This window comes from Chanodichthys erythropterus, chromosome 9, assembly GCF_024489055.1.
Source record: "Chanodichthys erythropterus isolate Z2021 chromosome 9, ASM2448905v1, whole genome shotgun sequence".
Lineage (NCBI taxonomy): Eukaryota > Metazoa > Chordata > Actinopteri > Cypriniformes > Xenocyprididae > Chanodichthys > Chanodichthys erythropterus.
Window position 1 is genome coordinate 28006738 of NC_090229.1, and position 21867 is coordinate 28028604.

The 21867-nt window shown below is 39.6% G+C and overlaps 1 protein-coding gene across 1 annotated transcript; it reads right to left on the minus strand.

Annotated features, from left to right (window-relative positions):
- Positions 1 to 15994: 15994 nt before the first annotated feature.
- Positions 15995 to 21596, minus strand: LOC137027246 (H-2 class II histocompatibility antigen, A-D alpha chain-like). The gene is made up of 4 exons (XM_067395205.1): positions 21539 to 21596; positions 16915 to 17160; positions 16220 to 16504; positions 15995 to 16116 (listed from the first exon to the last, which is right to left on the minus strand). Exons 1-4 carry the CDS (start codon positions 21594 to 21596, stop codon positions 15995 to 15997), a joined length of 711 nt encoding a protein of 236 aa, XP_067251306.1.
- Positions 21597 to 21867: the final 271 nt, after the last annotated feature.

Below are 21867 nucleotides of genomic sequence, written 5' to 3' on the forward strand. Positions count from 1 at the left end.
GTTCATGTTTATGAGATGGATGTCTAAGATAACTGTTCAACCATTTAGTGCATGGATAAGTGTCAAGTGTTGCTAGGCAGCATACTGCTTTCATTTGAAAACAAAAACCAGTTATTTTCAAGTTATCTATCTGACGAATTGTTACATTATTTAGTGACAAATTTCAATAATTAGGTATCCAAGCACTGAAATGTAACAGTGTAGAGACCATAAATCCAAAAATTGGCAGGATGGTCACAATCGTGCACCATACTCACCACTACACACACCCATCTGACATATATATACAGTACAGTCCAAAAGTTTGGAACCACTAAGATTTTTAATGTTTTTAAAAGAAGTTTTGTCTGCTCACCAAGGCTACATTTATTTAATTAAAAATACAGTAAAAAACAGTAATATTGTGAAATATTATTACAATTTAAAATAACTGTGTACTATTTAAATATATTTGACAAAGTCATTTATTCCTGTGATGCAAAGCTGAATTTTCAGCATTGTTACTCCAATCTTCAGTGTCACATGATCCTTCAGAAATGCTGATTTGCTGCTCAATAAACATTTATGATTATTTCCAATGTTGAAAACAGTTGTGTACTTTTTTTTTTCAGGATTCCTTGATGAATAGAAAGTTCAAAAGAACAGCATTTATCTGAAATACAAAGCTTCTGTAGCATTATACACTACCGTTCAAAAGTTTGGGGTCAGTAAGAATTTTTATTTTTATTTTTTTGAAAAGAAATTAAAGAAATGAATACTTTTATTCAGCAAGGATGCATTAAATCAATCAAAAGTGGCAGTAAAGACATTAATAATGTTACAAAAGATTAGATTTCAGATAAACACTGTTCTTTTGAACTTTCTATTCATCAAATAATCCTGAAAAAAAATATTGTACACAAATATTTTGTACAATTGTACACATTAAATGTTTCTTGAGCAGCAGATCAGCATATTAGAATGATTTCTGAAGGATCATGTGACACTGAAGACTGGAGTAATGATGCTGAAAATTCAGCTTTGCCATAACAGGAATAAATAACTTTGTGAAATATATTCAAATAGAAAACAGTTATTTTAAATTGTAATAATATTTCACAATATTACTGTTTTTACTGTATTTTTAATTAAATAAATATAGCCTTGGTGAGCAGACGAAACTTATTTTAAAAACATTAAAAATCTTAGTGGTTCCAAACTTTTGGACTGTACTGTGTGTATATATATATATATATATATATATATATATATATATATATATATATATATATATATATATATATATATACACACACTCACCTAAAGGATTATTAGGAACACCTGTTCAATTTCTCATTAATGCAATTATCTAATCAACCAATCACATGGCAGTTGCTTCAATGCATTTAGGGGTGTGGTCCTGGTCAAGACTATCTCCTGAACTCCAAACTGAATGTCAGAATGGGAAAGAAAGGTGATTTAAGCAATTTTGAGCGTGGCATGGTTGTTGGTGCCAGACGGGCCGGTCTGAGTATTTCACAATCTGCTCAGTTTCTGGGATTTTCAAGCACAACCATTTCTAGGGTTTACAAAGAATGGTGTGAAAAGGGAAAAACACATCCAGTATGCGGCAGTCCTGTGGGTGAAAATGCCTTGTTGATGCTAGAGGCCGACTGATTCAAGCTGATAGAAGAGCAACTTTGACTGAAATATCCACTCGTTACAACCGAGGTATGCAGCAAAGCATTTGTGAAGCCACAACACGCACAACCTTGAGGCGGATGGGCTACAACAGCAGAAGACCCCACCGGGTACCACTCATCTCCACTACAAATAGGAAAAAGAGGCTACAATTTGCACGAGCTCACCAAAATTGGACAGCTGAAGACTGGAAAAATGTTGCCTGGTCTGATGAGTCTCGATTTCTGTTGAGACATTCAGATGGTAGAGTCAGAATTTGGCGTAAACAGAATGAGAACATGGATCCATCATGCCTTGTTACCACTGTTCAGGCTGGTGGTGGTGGTGTAATGGTGTGGGGGATGTTTTCTTGGCACACTTTAGACCCCTTAGTGCCAAATGGGCATCGTTTAAATGCCACAGCCTACCTGAGCATTGTTTCTGACCATGTCCATCCCTTTATGACCACCATGTACCCATCCTCTGATGACTACTTCCAGCAGGATAATGCACCGTCACAAAGCTCGAATAATTTCAAATTGGTTTCTTGAACATGACAATGAGTTCACTGTACTAAAATGGCCCCCACAGTCACCAGATCTCAACCCAATAGAGCATCTTTGGGATGTGGTGGAACGGGAGCTTCGTGCCCTGGATGTGCATCCCACAAATCTCCATCAACTGCAAGATGCTATCTTATCAATATGGGCCAACATTTCTAAACATTTCTTGTTGAATCAATGCCACGTAGAATTAAGGCAGTTCTGAAGGCGAAAGGGGGTCAAACACAGTATTAGTATGGTGTTCCTTATAATCCTTTAGGTGAGTGTGTGTGTATATATATTTATTTCACTAATTCCATTCAAAAACTGAAACTTTATATTACATTCATTCATTACACACAGACTGATTATATTTCAAATGTTTATTTCAAAAATTCAGTATTATTCCAAAATTCAGTATCTCAGAAAATTAGAATATTGTGAAAAGGTTCAATATTGAAGACACCTGGTGCCACACTCTAATCAGCTAATTAACTCAAAACACCTGCAAAGGCCTTTAAATGGTCTCTCAGTCTAGTTCTGTAGGCTACACAATCATGGGGAAGACTGCTGACTTGACAGTTGTCCAAAAGATGACCATTGACACCTTGCACAAGGAGGGCAAGACACAAAAGGTCATTGCAAAAGAGGCTGGCTGTTCACAGAGCTCTGTGTCCAAGCACATTAATAGAGAGGCGAAGGGAAGGAAAAGATGTGGTAGAAAAAAAGTGTACAAGCAATAGGGATAACCGCACCCTGGAGAGAATTGTGAAACAAAACCCATTCAAAAATGTGGGGGAGATTCACAAAGAGTGGACTGCAGCTGGAGTCAGTGCTTCAAGAACCACTACGCACAGACATATGCAAGACATGGGTTTCAGCTGTTGCATTCCTTGTGTCAAGCCACTCTTGAACAACAGACAGCGTCAGAAGCGCCTAAAGACAAAAAGGACTGGACTGCTGCTGAGTGGTCCAAAGTTATGCTCTCTGATGAAAGTAAATTTTGCATTTCCTTTGGAAATCAGGATCCCAGAGTCTGAAGGAAGAGAGGAGAGGCACACAATCCATGTTGCTTGAGGTCCAGTGTAAAGATTCCACAGTCAGTGATGGTCCACTGTGTTTTCTGAGGTCCAAGGTCAACGCAGCCGCATACCAGGAAGTTTTAGAGCACTTCATGCTTCCTGCTGCTGACCACCTTTATGGAGATGCAGATTTCATTTTCCAACAGGACTTGGCACTTGCACACAGTGCCAAAGCTACCAGTACCTGGTTTAAGGACCATGGTATCCCTGTTCTTAATTGGCCAGCAAACTCGCCTAACCTTAACCCTATAGAAAATCTATGGGGTATTGTGAAGAGGAAGATGCAATATGCCAGACCCAACAATGCAGAAGAGCTGAAGGCCACTATCAGAGCAACCTGGGCTCTCATAACACCTGAGCACTGCCACAGACTGATCGACTCCATGTCACGCCGCATTGCTGCAGTAATTCAGGCAAAAGGAGCCCCAACTAAGTACTGAGTGCTGTACATGCTCATACTTTTCATGTTCATACTTTTCAGTTGTCCAAGATTTCTAAAAATCCTTTCTTTGTATTGGTCTTAAGTAATATTCTAATTTTCTGAGATACTGAATTTGGGATTTCCTTAGTTGTCTTAGTAGTTATAATCATCAAAATGAAAAGAAATAAACATTTAAAATATATCAGTCTGTGTGTAATGAATTAATATAATATACAAGTTTCACTTTTTTAATGGAACTAGTGAAATAAATCAACTTTTTATTAACTTTTTCTAGACCAAGCTGGCAATAAAATATTAAAAGAATTTTGATTGATCAAACAGTTTACAGATACAATTTTTGCATGTGTTTGGTATGACCTGTTATCCACAAAGTCCAAACTTCTCAAAACTTTGTACACATGGAATTTATGATTCTCTGGAGGTTAACAGCAAATTCTAAAGTCTACACTCCATTTCAACTAAAAGATGAAGGCTGTGATATTAATGTTGTCCACTAGAGGCAATATTTTAAGCCTGATCATTTTCTATCAGTTTCCCTCCCTTTGAATGGAAATAAATGCATTGATATTGTTAACTATAGTGTACTGACAGTATAGTTTTATATAATAAGTATACATATATATATATATATATATATATATATATATATATATATATATATATATATATATATATATATATATGGGGTTGGGAAGGTTACTTTTAGAATGTATTTCACTACAGATTACAAAATACATGCTTTAAAAAGTAATCTGTAACGTATTTCGTTACATTACTCATGTTTAGTAACTTAATCTAAATAATTTGGAATACTTTGAAATACTTAACACAAAGGACAATGGATTACAAGAAACACAAAGTATTAACTTGATGTTCTGTTTTAAGTTTACAACCTGTAAATAAAAAAGACCTCTACCCACCAGGATTTGGTTTTCCACAAAATTGTATTTTTAACATCAGTTACAAAATATATATCTGCAGTTTATTAGACATAACCTATGTATTGGTAAAGAATTTCAATATCTTGATAAACAAATTATGAAAATATTTGTTTCTTTTAACATCACATCAATATATAATTACTATTGATATATCATTCCTAAATTATATTTTTATATTTGTAAAGATGTGCATCAGAGGGATAACAAAATATTAATTAACAACAATAAAATATTGTTAATAATATAGGTTGTTTTATAGGTGTATAGAGTCAAATTGACACAGTGGTTTAAATTGTTTTATTAACAAAGTTTCTTTGTAACATTTAGAATGTTTATAAAGAAAATGAAATGAAATGATCTACCCAATAATCTTGAGAGAAGGCCTATATTCAAAGCTGACTCACCTACAGTTTTTTGCATCTCTCCACCACCACAATTTACAGGTTTGGAAAAAAAATATGTTTATACTAATATTTAACCTTAGTGCACTGATAGCTGCATTAATATTAACCATATAAAAAACAAACAGCGAAAAAAATAAATTGTTTTCTCATTTAAATTATTGTATAATTTCAAGATTAACAGCAAAAACAGCCTGGTCTGACTTTAGCTTTGTGAAATTATGCTACATTAGACACCTGCGCAAAACACAATCAGCAGACAGACTGAATGAAATGCAAATTCACTCTCTGACAGTAGGTGGTGCTTGTGGAACAGCAGCCATAGAGCGTTTCCACGGTTACCACTATACACAAAGCAGCTGTGGTGGAGATAAGAGGAATAGCCATCAAAACTTTTCTGAAGACAGTTCCCTTCAGAGATACATTCATATCAACCCCAATTCAATATTTATATTATTCTTCCTATATTTCGCGAACAGTGAGCTTGTGCATGGTGCTGTATTTTCTCTGCTGGTGCATCTGTTCTCCTCTTTGTGCCCGTTTTCAGCGTGTGCATGTGTTAATGTCCTGTTGACAGGCTTAATAAATATTTCCTGACATTTTGTGAAATTATAAAGCAGTTTGTTTGCAAACCCGGAATAAAGATAGACCAAAATAAAATTAAAAAAACCTTTGGATTTATGACCAGTGGACTACTGCATCTCTATTTTTGATCATGAACTCGAGTACGCGCCATATACCTAAACATTTGGAATGAATTAAGATTTAAAGTTTCTCTGTAAAGTACACCCAAGAAATTGGCTTTATAAAACATTATTTACCGCATGATTAATTGAATGTTAATTTTATGAGGATTTTGTTATTTTTCAAAGACCTAATAAATTCTTATAAATATTAAAACGAGGCTAACCATACAAAGCTCAACGTACGAGTAAATAGGAAAATAAGGAGTAAATAAGGAAAATAACATTTTCAAAGACCAAGAGTTTAGGCCTACCTCAAGATGCTTTAGATTAGATGTTGAATCCTTTGAAGCCGTTTTGTTGCAGGTAGCATCTTGCATTGCACTATGATGTTACTTTACACCCTTTTTAATGTTTATATAAGTAAAACTGTCTTTGAATTTCCACTAGAGAAATGCGTTATGCCCTGTTTTCCTGTCCATTTCTTGCGTGCGATCTCATGTGTGCACTCTGCAGTTTTCTAATATCTGAACAGGCTGCGCGCAGTTTGTTTTGTTTTTAAACAGACAAAGTCGGATAATCATCAACATTGGCTCATTGGTTAAAAATCCCCAAACAGCTTATGTTAATAGCTATTAAATAAAATAAATGACATTAAAATTCAAAGTAATCACTTTGGTAATCTAAAATACTTTTTGAATGTAACTGTAATTTGATTACCATCTATTTAAAATGTAACTGTAACGAAATACAGTTAGGCCTACTCAAATTTTGTATTTTAAATACTTAACATCGTTACATGTATTTCGTTACTCCCCAACCCTGTATATATATATATATATATATATATATATATATATATATATATACACACACAGGTGCTGATCATATAATTAGAATATCATCAAAAAGTTGATTTATTTCACTAATTCCATTCAAAAAGTGAAACTTGTATATTATATTCATTCATTACACACAGACTGATATATTTCAAATGTTTATTTCTTTTAATTTTGATTATTATAACTGACAACTAAGGAAAATCCCAAATTCATTATCTCAGAAAATTAGAATATTACTTAAGACCAATACAAAGAAAGGATTTTTAGAAATCCTGGCCAACTGAAAAGTATTAACATGAAAAGTATGAGCATGTACAGCACTCAATACTTAGTTGGGGCTCCTTTTGCCTGAATTACTGCAGCAATGCGGCGTGGCATGGAGTCGATCAGTCTGTGGCAGTGCTCAGGTGTTATGAGAGCCCAGGTTGCTCTGATAGTGGCCTTCAGCTCTTCTGCATTGTTGGGTCTGGCATATCGCATCTTCCTCTTCACAATACCCCATAGATTTTCTATGGGGTTAAGGTCAGGCGAGTTTGCTGGCCAATTAAGAACAGGGATACCATGATCCTTAAACCAGATACTGGTAGCTTTGGCACTGTGTGCAGGTGCCAAGTCCTGTTGGAAAATGAAATCTGCATCTCCATAAAGTTGGTCAGCAGCAGGAAGCATGAAGTGCTCTAAAACTTCCTGGTATATGGCTGCGTTGACCTTGGACCTCAGAAAACACAGTGGACCAACACCAGTAGATGACATGGCACCCAAAACCATCACTGTCTGTGGAAACTTTACACTGGACCTCAAGCAACATGGATTGTGTGCCTCTCCTCTCTTCCTCCAGACTCTGGGACCCTGATTTCCAAAGGAAATGCAAAATTTACTTTCATCAGAGAACATAACTTTGGACCACTCATCAGCAGTCCAGTCCTTTTTGTCTTTAGACGGTTCTGACAATGTCTGTTGTTCAAGAGTGGCTTGACACAAGGAATGCGACAGCTGAAACCCATGTCTTGCATACATCTGTGCGTAGTGGTTCTTGAAGCACTGACTCCAGCTGCAGTCCACTCTTTGTGAATCTCCCCCACATTTTTGAATGGGTTTTGTTTCACAATCCTCTCCAGGGTGCGGTTATCCCTATTGCTTGTACACTTTTTTTCTACCACATCTTTTCCTTCCCTTCGCCTCTCTATTAATGTGCTTGGACACAGAGCTCTGTGAACAGCCAGCCTCTTTTGCAATGACCTTTTGTGTCTTGCCCTCCTTGTGCAAGGTGTCAATGGTCGCCTTTTGGACAACTGTCAAGTCAGCAGTCTTCCCCATGATTGTGTAGCCTACAGAACTAGACTGAGAGACCATTTAAAGGCCTTTGCAGGTGTTTTGAGTTAATTAGCTGATTAGAGTATGGCACCAGGTGTCTTCAATATTGAACCTTTTCACAATATTCTAATTTTCTGAGATACTGAATTTGGGATTTTCCTTAGTTGTCAGTTATAATCATCAAAATTAAAAGAAATAATCATTTGAAATGTATCAGTCTGTGTGTAATGAATGAATATAATATACAAGTTTCACTTTTTGAATGGAAGTAGTGAAATAAATAAACTTTTTGATGATATTCTAATTATATGACCAGCACCTGTATGTATATATATATAACACAATTTTTCAAGTTGCAAGTCATGATTAAAATGCTATTTAAAATGAATAGACAATTTTATGTCTTTCATGATAATATATTCTAGAAGTTCTATAAAGCCATTTAGTGTAGTGGTACATTGTGAATAATAAAACTATTTTGTGTTAAAGTACACATGAAATCAAAATCGACCCTATTTACTATGTTAGTGCATATTGCTAGTCTTGTGGTAAACAATTAATCCGTGCACGTTAAAACACAGAAAAAAAATTGTTTGTCGCAGTAATCTTTAATCAAAATCTGAAAAGTTACTTCCGGTCTGGAACTGTGTTCCTTCTCTGATAACGTCAGTTTGACAGCTTGGGTTGAAAACGCGCAAACCACTCCTCTGCAACCGTTCGTCTTCTATGAGCGAGATATGGATAGGAGGAGCGCGAGAGATGGAGAGGAGGAGCGCTAAAGTAAAACTCTGCCCTCTATTCAATATTCCGTTTCACTTGGAAATATGTCACAACGCTGGAGAAAAGTCGTTTGCAACTTCCGGTTCACGCGGACTTTAAACTGCAAGCATATGGTTAGGAAGCAACACATATAGAAATAAATTATACAAATAAAAAGGACTTAAGAAAAATGCTTAAAGTAAATAAGGTTTTGAGCAGCAAATGTTCTTCACATGATCTTCACTGAAGTGGAGACATGGGCCTGGACCCCCGAGGTGCAGCCAGGGATTCATGCTGAGCTGATGGAGGGGAAGTCCGACGTGAGGTAGAGCCGAGGAGCTGGACAACACCAGTGGTGCCAACAGATCCAAGGGACTTGCTAACCAATGGTGGAGATGGGACCAGGAAATCAGACAGGAACATCGGCAGAGGAAGATCATCTCAGACAGGACCGACGAGGAAGATGAAGACTTGGTCCGCTCCTAGCTCTGAGATGGACTGATCCGCATGTGTAGACTCCAGGGCTTTGATGTCATCTGGCTCAGATTCTGGGATGACCTCGGTGGGTGCCTCGGGCCGCCATCTCAAGCATCCAGCCCAAATACCCCAGCCACCTTTGGTTCTCAGAGAGAAGGAGGAGATGCAGCACTGGTGAGTCCATGGTTTCCCTTGAAGGGCACTTCGGGTTCCAAATGAAAGTGAACAACTGGATCCCAACATGAAGTGCCCTTCCACAAGGCTGTGTGAGGCTTAGTGAAGGGCAGGGCCGTGCACAGACCTTTTGAGGGGCATGTGCTGAAACTGAAAAAAAAGGGCACTATAATATATATATATATATATATATATATATATATATATATATATATATATATAAATAAACAAACATATATACAGGTTTTCAGGGCTTCTTTAAAAATAATTAAAACAGCAATCTTCGGTGCGCCATGTGTTTGAAGATGTTTGATTTCACTGTGATCCAGGGATGTCCCTCTCAACACATTAATACACACACATTACATTCTGCATTATAAAATATAAAGAAGCACAGTGACCTGATGATTCTATAATGTTTTTTAGTTCCTACAACATTACTGTAGTAAAACCATGTTTTACTATGTTTATACATGTGAAGAGTGGGGAGTATACAATACTAGATTAAAAACATTATATAGCGAGCAAATACATATTAACATCGTAAACATTAACCATACTGTGTGACCATATAATATGATTAAATGTTAATGAATTAAGTGTATGCAGATAGCCATCATAAATCAAAGAAGAAATTCCTTAGAAATATATTTTACCTAGCTGACGACGGGGATCACTCAGTCGCTTTTTTGTCAAACTCAAATGCAGTTACGCCGGGTTTTTGACCAGCGAATATGTGCAAATGTGCAATTTGTCCGTCATTAAAACGATGGCATCACATTAGGCTACGTGTTACGTCGTCATCAATAGGTTATGAGCGCTCAATTTTTCCTGTTGTAAAATACGTTTGGCCACAATCTCAATTTATAAAAGATGTAATACTACACTGTATGCACAGGCTATTTAAGGCTATTTGTAGGCTATTGGTATTGGCTATGACTTAGAAGGCAAATGCTAGCCCCCTCCCTCTCTCTCCGCCGCCAGTCTCAGGCCTCAAATGCATAAAATATGAAACTTTATAGACATACTAATGTTTCTTTCGTAAAGACAACGTTGTAGCCTACTTATTCAAACAACAAGATATTTATTTACTGTAGCAAGACGTTCAGCTGCTCTGCTGTGGAACTTCAGTTCGCTGCACTCAGGGGGCGGAGTTAAGAGGTTTGACTGACAGTTTGAGCGGATCCAAAAAGATTTTGTCACAAGCTCTTTTTATGTTTAACAATTTTTATTGGGTTTTTTCTTAAAACAAGTAGGATTTCAACAGCACATAGTGGATCATATATATACAAAAATGTAATGGCTGTATAATACAAGTATTAACCAAGATAACATAAGGGCATGAGGGATCGACATTAGGAAAGATTTTCACCAACCTTGTCTTAGTCAAGTGTACTCTTAAAACTATTTTAAGTTGAATCACGTTGTGCCTGGCACAAGGAGAGGAGGTATGAATTGAGTCAAGCACAGCCTTCCAATGATCATTTGTAAATTCCTCCCCGAAATCGTTCTCCCACGAACTCCTGACATCTTGCAAAGAATGTGGGGAGACATTGCTGATACAGTTATAGAGAGTAGAGATTAGGCCTTTACGTGAAGGGGGTAATGAGAGAATATGATCGATTGTATTGCTCGCTGGAAAGTCTGGAAAGGAGGATATATTTTTCTGGACAAAGTGTTTAATTTGGAGAAATCTAAAGAAGTGGGAAGGAGGTAAGTCAAATAATTGAGAGAGTTGGGCAAAAGACACAAACTTGCCATCTACATAGAGACTAGAGATAGAATTTATGCCCTTCGAGGCCCAAGTTCTAAAGGTCGAGTCTGTGAGAGAGGGGGGGAAACTATAATTATTCTTTATGGGAGAATACACCGACATTGTCTGCAACTTGAAGTGTCTTCTGAATTGAGACCAAATTCTAATAGAATGACAGACCACCGGGTTAGCACAAAATTGGCTTCGAGGTGGGGGGCGTGGGGAACAAAGCACGGCGCCCGGATCAAATGGGCTAGAGGCAATCTCCATCCGTATCCAGGCCCCATTCCCACTGTACCCCCCCGCTCCCAACCAATGCAGCATTGTCTTTATATTGCATGCCCAATAATAGTAAATAAAATTGGGTAAAGCTAGACCGGCCAACTTTTTAGGTTTTTGGAAGGCGCTTCTTTTGATTCTAGGCGGTTTGCCGTTCCAAATAAAGGAGGATACATTACTCTCCAATAAACTGAAGAATGATTTTTTAATCAGAATGGGGATATTTTGGAAGAGGTACATAAATTTTGGTAATATAATCATTTTAATAAGATTAATTCGTCCTGCTAGGGACAGCGGGAGATTCATCCATCTAGCCATATCTTTTTTACATTTTTCAAACAAGATATTAAAATTTTTAGTGAAGAGGGAAGGAAAAGTTTGAGTAATCTCTACCCCGAGATACTTAAAGCCCTTGTTAACAATTCTAAATGGGAAATGTGATGCCGGTATTAAAGTGGCTGCATTGTTGAGAGGGAACATTTCACTTTTTTCAAAATTGATTTTATAGCCGGAGAGGTTTCCGAATTGAGTCAGAATGTTGAGAATGGAAGGAACAGAGCCCAGTGGGTCTGAGACATATAAGAGGATGTCATCTGCATAAAGGGATGTTTTGTGTAGAAGGCCCCAACGCTCTATGCCCCGGAAGTCCTCAGATTGTCTAAGAGCAATGGCCAGTGGCTCGATGGCAATGGCAAAAAGTAAAGGAGATAAACTGCAACCTTGACGTGTGCCTCTGCCTAGAGAGAAGTACTCTGATTGCTGTCCATTAGTAATTACTGTGGCAGAAGGGTGAGAGTAGAGGAGTTTTATCCAGGAGATAAAGAAGTCTCCAAATCCGAATTTCCTTAAAGTTGCAAACAAATATTGCCATTCAACCCGATCGAACGCTTTTTGTCAGTGACTTGAAGTTTGGCAGGAAAAAACATCCGATATGCTAATCCAGCGTTTCTCAGCTGCGATTTCACTGTATAGTACGCTGTTCTTTTCTTGGAAACCTCCGCGCTGTAGTCGGGGTAGATGTGTACCTCAGAGCCGCGAAAGGAGAGGGGCCCAGTCTCTCTAGCCAGTTTCAGGATGCGCTCTTTGTCCTGGTAACGGTGAATCCGTGCAATGAAAGGGCGCGGTGGGTCATCCTGTTTCCTGCGAGAAAAGGCTACTCTGTGTGCCCTGTCAACGGATGGAGGTGAGGAAAAAGCTTCCTCGCCAAAAATTTCAGCCAAGAATACCTCCATGAAAGCTGTAGGCTGCGATCCCTCAACTTTTTCAGGTAAGCCGGTTACCCGGATATTATTGCGCCTCGATCTATTTTCAAGATCGTCTGTCTTAAGTTTGAGGGCCTCGTTATCTTTGGACAGAGTCGCGCAGGTCGCTTCCAGGGTCAGCAGTCTGGATTCCATGTCGTTAAGTGACGTTTCCATCTGTTGGATGGTCTGGTCGTGCCTATCAATCGTTGCTCGGTCAGCAGAAAGTTGAACAGACAATTTGGTTATAATGCGGTCCTCCATTGAGTTGAGGAGTTTTTCCATGTCAGCCAGGGTTAGCGGCGTGTTATTAGCAGCATGCGGTTCATTTTGATTAGCCTGCAAACCGGCATTGTGATTATCATCAGATGAGCCCTCTGCGGGTTGGTTTTGCTTTTTGGTCGGTTTCCCCATGATTAATATGCATTCACACAGGCTTGCTCAAGTTGACTGTAATAATAATGCGTGTAATAGTCGAATTTAGAGAGGATTTCAACAGAGCTCTCCCAGCTTGCGACCTACCACAACATCGCCCAAACCGGAAGTCCCGTCACAAGCTCTTTTTAATACCTTTATTAGGCTAAATATATTTGTAAATTTATTGATTTTTTCAAGAAAATAAATAAATAAAAATAAAACACCTCCAAAAAAAAAGGTGACTTCAGAGTGTAAGGACAAAAAAGGCATGTGCTCTGCACAGGTTGAGCCCTACCTGTGCACGTGCCTGGTGAAGGGAACATGTGATGGTCACTTCAAGGAAGTAATTTTATCATTTATGGTCATGTGACCCAGCAGATACTTGTGATTTGTTTTAAAAATAGATGGTGGAAGAGTTCGAGTTATCTTACTAACAGAGCAATTCAAGTTGTTGTTGTTGTTTTTTTCTGTGTGTGTGTGGTTTTTTTTTTTTTTTTTTTTTTTTTTTTTTCATGATATATTCCACAAATTTTTGTCATGTTATGTTTAAATAAGTTTCATAGGTAAGAAATGTGTTTTCCATACATGAAAATGCAGGGTGATCACTGGCAGTTAAGTTCAGTTGCAAATATATATTATATCAGGGATTAAAGGTGGTAAAGAGGATGTTTTGTTTTATACATTTTTGCAATATTACTTGAAACTGTCTTTACTAAGTGATAAAAGACTATTTATTAGGTGCACTGAAAGGAATATTATTAATATACATCATCTGTGCACGAGGTAGGGCCTTAAAAACATCAGCCAATCGTTTACGCGATCATCGCGTAAACGATTGGCCCTCTGGCTTGTCAATCACTGCCATTACGAGAGACGTGTGCGGATTGGCCCTCTGGCTTGTCAATTACTGCCATGACGTTCCTTGTGAGAGACGCGCGGCTGCACGCTCTAGTAACTTTCCACACTCCACAGGCGCTGCATGCAATGTTTTTGTCGGGAGACAGGAATAACAACTGCAGATTATGAGTCACCTGCAGTGAGTCCGACATAATGAATCCACTAAGTGTGTGCGCGGCTTAATGATTGTAAGGCCGATTATGAATGTAAATTGATACTTATGACTGATCGCGCTCAAACGTGTCCAGTCAGAGCCAGTTGCGTTTATTCTGCGATTACAGTCGGTGTTCAAATTCCATGTGAAAGTATATAAATCTGCTTCAGGAGCAGGAAACTATCGCTGTATGTTGAGCATAGTCAGAATGTTTTAGCTAGTTGTAAAATGTGTGCCCGGCTTAATAACACAGTGAATGCCGGTGGTAAACACTCGTATTCCGATACTCGTGCACGAGTTTTGGGAGGCGTTCACTTGAAATGAGCTGTGAAGGAGGGGGATTGTTCTTCCGCATGCGCTCATTTCAAAAACTCAGTCGACGAAAACATCCCCTGTACCACCTTTAAATTGCATAGGGCTGTTACTCTGGCATCAAGTCCTGGAACAGTTTATATATTAATTATATAAAATAATTAAATAACTATTTAAATTATTTAATGAAGTTATGCATAATTAGCATATGAACTGCAAATATGATGTTTAAGTACATATATTTATTTTTGTTTTAATAAAAGGGTTGTAGACTTTTAATATAAGCATGTCTGGTGTTAAAAGTTGGCCATGCTTTGAAGAATCAATAGAATGCTAGAACATATTGAATCCAGATTTATTACTTTATTTATTCATACCTTTAACATCAAATATGACATCACGAGAATGACACACATGTACTAGTTGTCTAATTGGCCAGTTCCAATAAGAGATATTGTAGCTTCCAGGGGTGCGTTTCCCAAAAGCATCATTAGCTAACTAACATCGCAAGTTCCATCGTTACTTACATAGTTCAACGATTTGGTGTTTCCCGAAACCATAGTTCAAACGAACATAAGCAAACTGCATCCCAAACTTGTGTGGTTGGAACAACAGCTCTCGAGATGTGGTTAGAAGCATAGTTTCTTGTTTTTATAACATGTGGACTTAATAAATCGTTATCTTGAGCAAAATAAGCAAGCTGACATCAAAGGTGCTAAAGAGGATGTTTTGTTTTATACATTTTTGCAATATTACTTGAAACTGTCTTTACTAACTGATAAAAGACTATTTATTAGGTGCACTGAAAGGAATAATATTAATATACATCATCTGTGCACGAGGTAGGGCCTTAAAACATCAGCCAATCGTTTACGCGATTATCGCGTAAACGATTGGCCCTCTGGCTTGTCAATCACTGCCGTGACGTTCCTTTTGAGAGACGAGCGCGGCTGTGCTCTCCAGTAACTTTCCACACTTCACAGGCGCTGCATGCAATGTTTTTGTCAGGAGACAGGAGTAACAACTGCAGATTATGAGTTACCTGCGGTGATTCCGACATAATGAATCCAAAAAACACGACACAGCGAATGCTGGTGGTAAACACTCGGGTTGTTCTTACGCATGCGCTCATTTCAAAAACTCAGTAACAGTCTTTGGATTCTCAGTCGACGAAAAAATCCTCTCTATCACCTTTAAGTATATCTTTTATGTATATCTTTTAATTCAAATACATACAAATGTCATTTATATATTTTAGTTTGTCAAGAGATTTTAAGCACCGTTTTTGAAGAGTGCGCATGTGCGTACATGCTCTAGAACAAGCACTTGATTTAATCTGGAAATAAAGCAAAATAACTGAGAAAAATGAGAATTAGTCCTCTAATGCCATGTCTGTAATTTATAGCAAAAGAATCCAGCATTAATTTGATCTCAAACGGATTCATTTAAAGAAGTTATTTCTCACCACCTGCGTGACGTCACCCACCAACGTGGTTGAATGACAGGTTTACGACAATATGGTTTCGGGAAACAGTCATGACTAGCTAGTTGATTTGGTCAATGATGCATCATACTATGGTAGTTCAGCAGAAAGTTACATTGTTGTTTGGGAAACGCACCCCAGGTCAGTTGCAGTTGTTTCCTTTAATGAGGAAGAAAGTTCCAACTGCGACTCCCAACAGTCCAAGAGTTAGACTCACTCCACAGAACACTGCTGGACCAACACTTGGGAGGGCGATGTCAACATCTGGAAAAAAACATGAATAGGATATTGGAAGATGCATGAAAATATGATTTAAAAAAGAGAGAGAGATTAATATCCATTTATTCAAATTGAAAATCCCACTTACCCCATGTTTTGGTCTGAGGTTGACCCTGGAGGGCTATGTGGTTCACCGTGCAGCTGTAAATGTCTCCTTCAATAGGTGTAAACCTAAAAGTAGAGAAGGCGTTGAAGGTACCATCTGCCCTTGGGCGGTACTGGCTTAAACTCATGCCCTCTGTCACATTAACATTATTCTTAGTCCATGAGATGCTGAGAGATGGAGGATAGAATCCGGTCACATGACAGACAAGGGTGTTCTGAACACCCAGCTGCACATCATCCTTTGGATAGATGGATGTTTGGGGTGCATCTAGAAACAAAAATAACTATTTTTTAATTAATTCAAAGAAATATAGATATCATCATAATGTAACATTATATACACTTTTGAGGCAACACTTGATGACACTGGATGTATATAACTCATTTCATTTCTGTTCTCACATAGATTAAAAGTTCACATCATGTAACACTTCATGCATCATAACGTAACTCATGAATTTGGTTTTGAATAAAATAGGTAGTAGCAATAATTAGCATCATGATTAAGCATTCATAACCTGAGTTGTTATAACTGCCTAACTTTTCATGCACTTGTAGATGGGATATTAATTATTAATGATCACCTTTATAAATAGTTACTATATCCTTGTATGTATATATGCACTATTGATGTTCATTCAAAAATGTAAAATTTAAATGCATGTTTTCATGCCTTACCCATTTCTGGTGGTGGGCTCTTGAAAATGTTAGTCAAAGTGGCTACATCACTTTTGCATCCTTTCATTTCAATAACACTTTTTTCATAAAAACCAGGAAATACCATAGGATTTCCAAAATCAGGTAATGTTACTACTCCACTCTTCTGATTAAAGTCGGCATGCCACATTTCCTCTCCATCAATTCCATGCATATCCTCTCCATCTGTCTCAGAGCATCCATGAATTCCAAAATATTCATGTAACACTTGAAATAGAATGAGCAAATAAAGTCAGTTTAGTTATATACATGAAATAGCTATGACTCTGAGTCAATTACTTCACTTCTACTACGGTTACCACACCTCAAGACATTTTATTTTGTCAGGTTTTTGTCTTTAAAACAATCTTTTGTGTAGGACTAATTTTTATGCATCTCATCCCAATAGTCCTAATTCCACAATTTGCTTTATTTTTGGATCTTTGCGAAAAAGTATTCAAAATCAAATTGTTAAAGGGCATTAACACATATGCTGATATTTATAATTGTCACGATCACTGTCAGTTCCTGTCAGCTCCTGGACTACACTTCCCATAATCCTCCCTGCCAGTCACATGTTCACATTCCACACCAATCACCAATTGCCACATACACCTGTAGCTTCTTATCTGGACTATAAAGGACTCACTCACACATCACTGGATTGCGAAGTCTTGTTTACCTTGTGTTACATTTCTAAGCATTATTATCTTGTCTGCCTGCTTGTTACCCGTTATCGACCCGTTGCTGCCTGTCCTGATCCTTGCCTTGACTGCTGTTCTGTGTATGATATCTGCCTGCCTTGATATACTGCCTGTATCCTGACTACGACTCTGCCTGTCCCTTGCTGTTCCTGTTTGCTCCTGATTGACCCTGCCTGTACGACCACGCTCACATTTAATAAAGCTGCATATGGATCTTACCATGAGTCCCGTATCATTACAGAAGACTTCGCCGCCACCACGATCCAGCAGCTTTCCTGGAGAGCATTTGTACGGTATGGACATTGCTCAGTTGTTGTTGTGGAGTACGCAGGGCACATGATCATTGGAGGAATATGTAGTGGAATATTTGGACATTGTACAGTATTCAAATTTGCCTGACTGCGCACTCATAGACTTCTTCTGTGATGGCGTGAACCAACCACTCAAATCACAACTCATCCGTGAGGGACCCCGTTCATCTCTAAGTCATTTCATGGATTACGCTTTATTGACTGTTGGCTGTCCGTTTACTGTGGGTGTCGCGAAGAAATGCGACATCATGGTGAATCACGTAATGGCTGCCGCGCCAAGGAACATGCACAAAATGGCGGCTACCATCACAACAACAACAGTTCATGTCTCTGCTGATCTTCCTGACCCACGGCACACATCTGCCGATCTTCCAGAGTCACGTCACGTCTCCGCTGATCGCCCAGAGTCACGTCACCTTCCTAGATCTGTCCGAGAACGGAGAGCGCTGCGTTCCAGTGTGGCTGATCCACCGCTGATTTCAGCACGAGCGGTTGGCATTCCTAAGCCTCTGCCCGCTTCGCTCTCATGCCCGTCGGCCGCTTCGCTCTCAAGCCAGTCGGCCGCTTTGCACTCAAGCTCATCGGACGCTTCGCACGCAAGTTCGCCAGTTGCTACGCACTCAGGCTCGCCGGTTGCTACGCACTCAGGCTCTCTGGATGCGATGGACAAGATGGCCGCGTCGCCAGTGCCCACGGGCAAGATGGCCGCCCCTTCGGTGTCTGTGGACGTAGGGGTCGTTCCAGCCGTTGAGTCCGCTCCAGCCAGTGAGTCCGTTCCTGAATCCGCTTCAGCCAGTGAATCCGCTCCAGAGCCGGCTCCAGCCAGTGGGTCCGCTCCAGAGTCCGCTTCAGCCCGTGAGCTCGCTGCAGTGTCCACTGAGGAGGTGAACACAGAGCCGCCGCCTTGTCCACGTAAGAGGAGGAAGAAGCCTCCTTTCATCTTTCAGGGCTCGGAGGCCTTCCCAGAGCCCGTTGTGGGCCTGGAGACCACTCCAGAGGTCTCTTCTGCTCCGCCCAAGTGTCGTTCTCTGCCAGCACCGCCTAAGCTTCTTGCTCTGCCAGCGCCGCCCAAGCTCCTAGCCCTGCCAGCACCGCCCAAGCTCCTAGCCCTGCCGGCGCCGCCCAAGCTCCTTGCTCTGCCAGTGCCGCCCAAGCTCCTTGCCCTACCGGTGCCACCCAAGCTCCCTGTCCTGCCAGCGCCGCCCAGGCTCCTTGCCCTGCCGGCGCCACCCAAGCTCCTTGCCCTGCCGGCCCCGCCCAAACGCCTTGCCCTGCCGGCGCCACCCGAACTCCTTGCCCACGAACCCGCTACGGACCCCGCTGAAATCCCCAACGGGTGGGAACCCTGCACGGCCGCGGTCATCAGCGGCCTCCGAACTGCTATGGCTGCCTGTGGCTCCTGACCCGCTGTGGCCGCCCAAGGCTCCTGACCTGCCGTGGCTGCTCAAGCCACCTGACCTGCCGTGGTTGCCCGAACCACCTGACCTGCCGTGGCTGCTCAAGCCACCTGACCCGCCGTGGTTGCCCGAGCCACCTGACCTGCCGTGGCAGCTCAAGCCACCTGACCCGCCATGCCTGCCCGTGGAACCTGACCCGCCATGGCTACCCGTGGCACCTGACCTACCGTGGCTACCTGAGTTCCTGGATCTGCATTGGAGACCCGTCTGCGTCACCAATGCACCCACCCCCCCTCCCCGGTTGTGCCATCTACGGCGCGAGGACGCGCCTTCCGGGAGGGGGACATTCTGTCACGATCACTGTCAGTTCCTGTCAACTCCTGGACTACACTTCCCATAATCCTCCCTGCCAGTCACATGTTCACATTCCACACCAATCACCAATTGCCACATACACCTGTAGCTTCTTATCTGTACTATAAAGGACTCACTCACACATCATTGGATCGCGAAGTCTTGTTTACCTTGTTACATTTCTAAGCATTATTATTTTGTCTGCCTGTCTGTTGCCGTTTCTGCCTGTTACCCGTTATCGACCTGTTGCTGCCTGTCCTGATCCTTGCCTTGACTGCTGTTCTGTGTATGATATCTGCCTGCCTTGATATACTGCCTGTATTCTGACTACGACTCTGCCTGTCCCTTGCTGTTCCTGTTTGCTCCTGATTGACCCTGCCTGTACGACCACGCTCACATTTAATAAAGCTGCATATGGATCTTACCATGAGTCCTGTATCGTTACAATAATAAAGTAGTTTTTTTTTTTTTTTTTTTTTTTTTTTTACAGTATGTTATTAATTTAGTTCTGCAGAGCTCATTTGTTGCTCTTGTTCTTTTCAGTTTAGCTTTTTCTTCTTTTGTTTTATTTTTGGGAAGTCTATCCTGGTGCTTAAGCTGGTAATTTCTGAGACTTGGGAAAGGCCCTTTTTTTTTCTTTCCTTTGTTATGTTTGTACATTGTTTGTTCCCTCACACTGTACACCTGTAACAAGGATGCCATGCCATGATGTTTTAAGAGGAATTGAGTCATTTGCATGTGTTTTATGGTTTAAAATGCTCATTCTGTGCCTGTGATGTACTTTTGTGTGAAGCCATCAATAACTGTTCCTTATAATAATAAACCTGAATTGTGCTTCTGGGAATTTAAGCTGGGAATCCCTTTCATTCATTTCTTTCTTTCTTTCTTTCTTTCTTTCTTTCTTTCTTTCTTTCAACTAGTTTGGAATCTGAAACATGCAATAGCAATGTGATAATACAACCACCGAGTATCCTAGCAAGCACATAGCAACCACCCCGTGTACCTTAGCAGCCACATAGCAACACCCTAGCAACCACCCATAAAACCTTAGCAACCACTCAGAGTACCCTAGCAACCACCTTAATCACCTTAGCAACCACCTGAGTCCTTAGAAACCATAAGGAATACATTTGCAACCACAAAGCAAACTGAAAACCTTCAAATTTCAAGCTTTAACAACTTTTTTAAACTTTCTGGACATGCTTTCTCAAGCCAACGTAAAAGATTGTCTCAACAAACTTCTTTATTTAGTTCAGTATGGCAAGGTCTTTTCTTTTCTTTTCTTTTCTTTTCTTTTCTTTTCTTTTCTTTTCTTTTGTTGTGATGTTGGAGTACTGTAACATTTCTTAGCACCTCTAAGGGTGATTTAAAACATGTATCAAATGTTCTCAAGAAATAGTCTTTTGTACCAAGAGTTTTGAAAATTACTTGTTACTTACTTGTGGAAAACAGTACCAAAGTCATTAAAAAATGGCAGCATTTTATTTTACAGTCCTGTTCCCCATATGTATACTATGTACTTATTAATTACAATAACTGGGTAATAACTAGGTAATAACCCTGAACCTACACCTAAACCTAACCTTAATCCATGTAGTTACCTTATATTACTACTTTCTTGGGTAAGTACACAGTAATGTAAGTGCACATACTGTAAAATAAAGTGAAACCGAACATTTTACAAACCAAATTTACATGACACAATAATAATCTTTTGGTTTCAAGCATTTAAACCCCTAAGAAAAACACAGGCAGGTTTTGAATGAATGACTAATGGTGTTAAACATGATCAGTTTTGTCATTTTACCACTACCTAAGTGATTAAAAAACTTTAACTTACATTCAGCATCAGTTGAAAGAACAACAGTAAGGGTGAGAATGATTATGTACAGCTCCATCTTGATAGATGACAGTCAAACAAATGTCAGAGAAATATTTAGCAGAGGTGAAAAAGCAGGTATTTCCTCTTTTAAGACTTTTGCATCACCCATTCAGAGTTTGACCCACACAGTGACATGACTGTATCTAGGAGGAATAAAGGGTTTTCCTCTTTCAGCTCTCAGGCTGCTGGCTAATCTTATCTAAAATTATGATTCTGTTTTTTAACTGCCAAAAAGACTGATGAGCTTTGGATTGACCCCTAAAAATATTGTCATTATTAATGTTGGT

Coding starts and splice junctions, on each gene's coding strand:
- LOC137027246 (XM_067395205.1), bottom strand. CDS start 21,596: ATGGAGCTGTACATAATCATTCTCACCCTTACTGTTGTTCTTTCAACT. Junction 17,161..21,538: donor TCTTTCAACTGATGCTGAAT/GTAAGTTAAAGT, acceptor TTCTATTTCAAG/TGTTACATGAATATTTTGGA. Junction 16,117..16,219: donor ACCTCAGACCAAAACATGGG/GTAAGTGGGATT, acceptor GTTTTTTTCCAG/ATGTTGACATCGCCCTCCCA.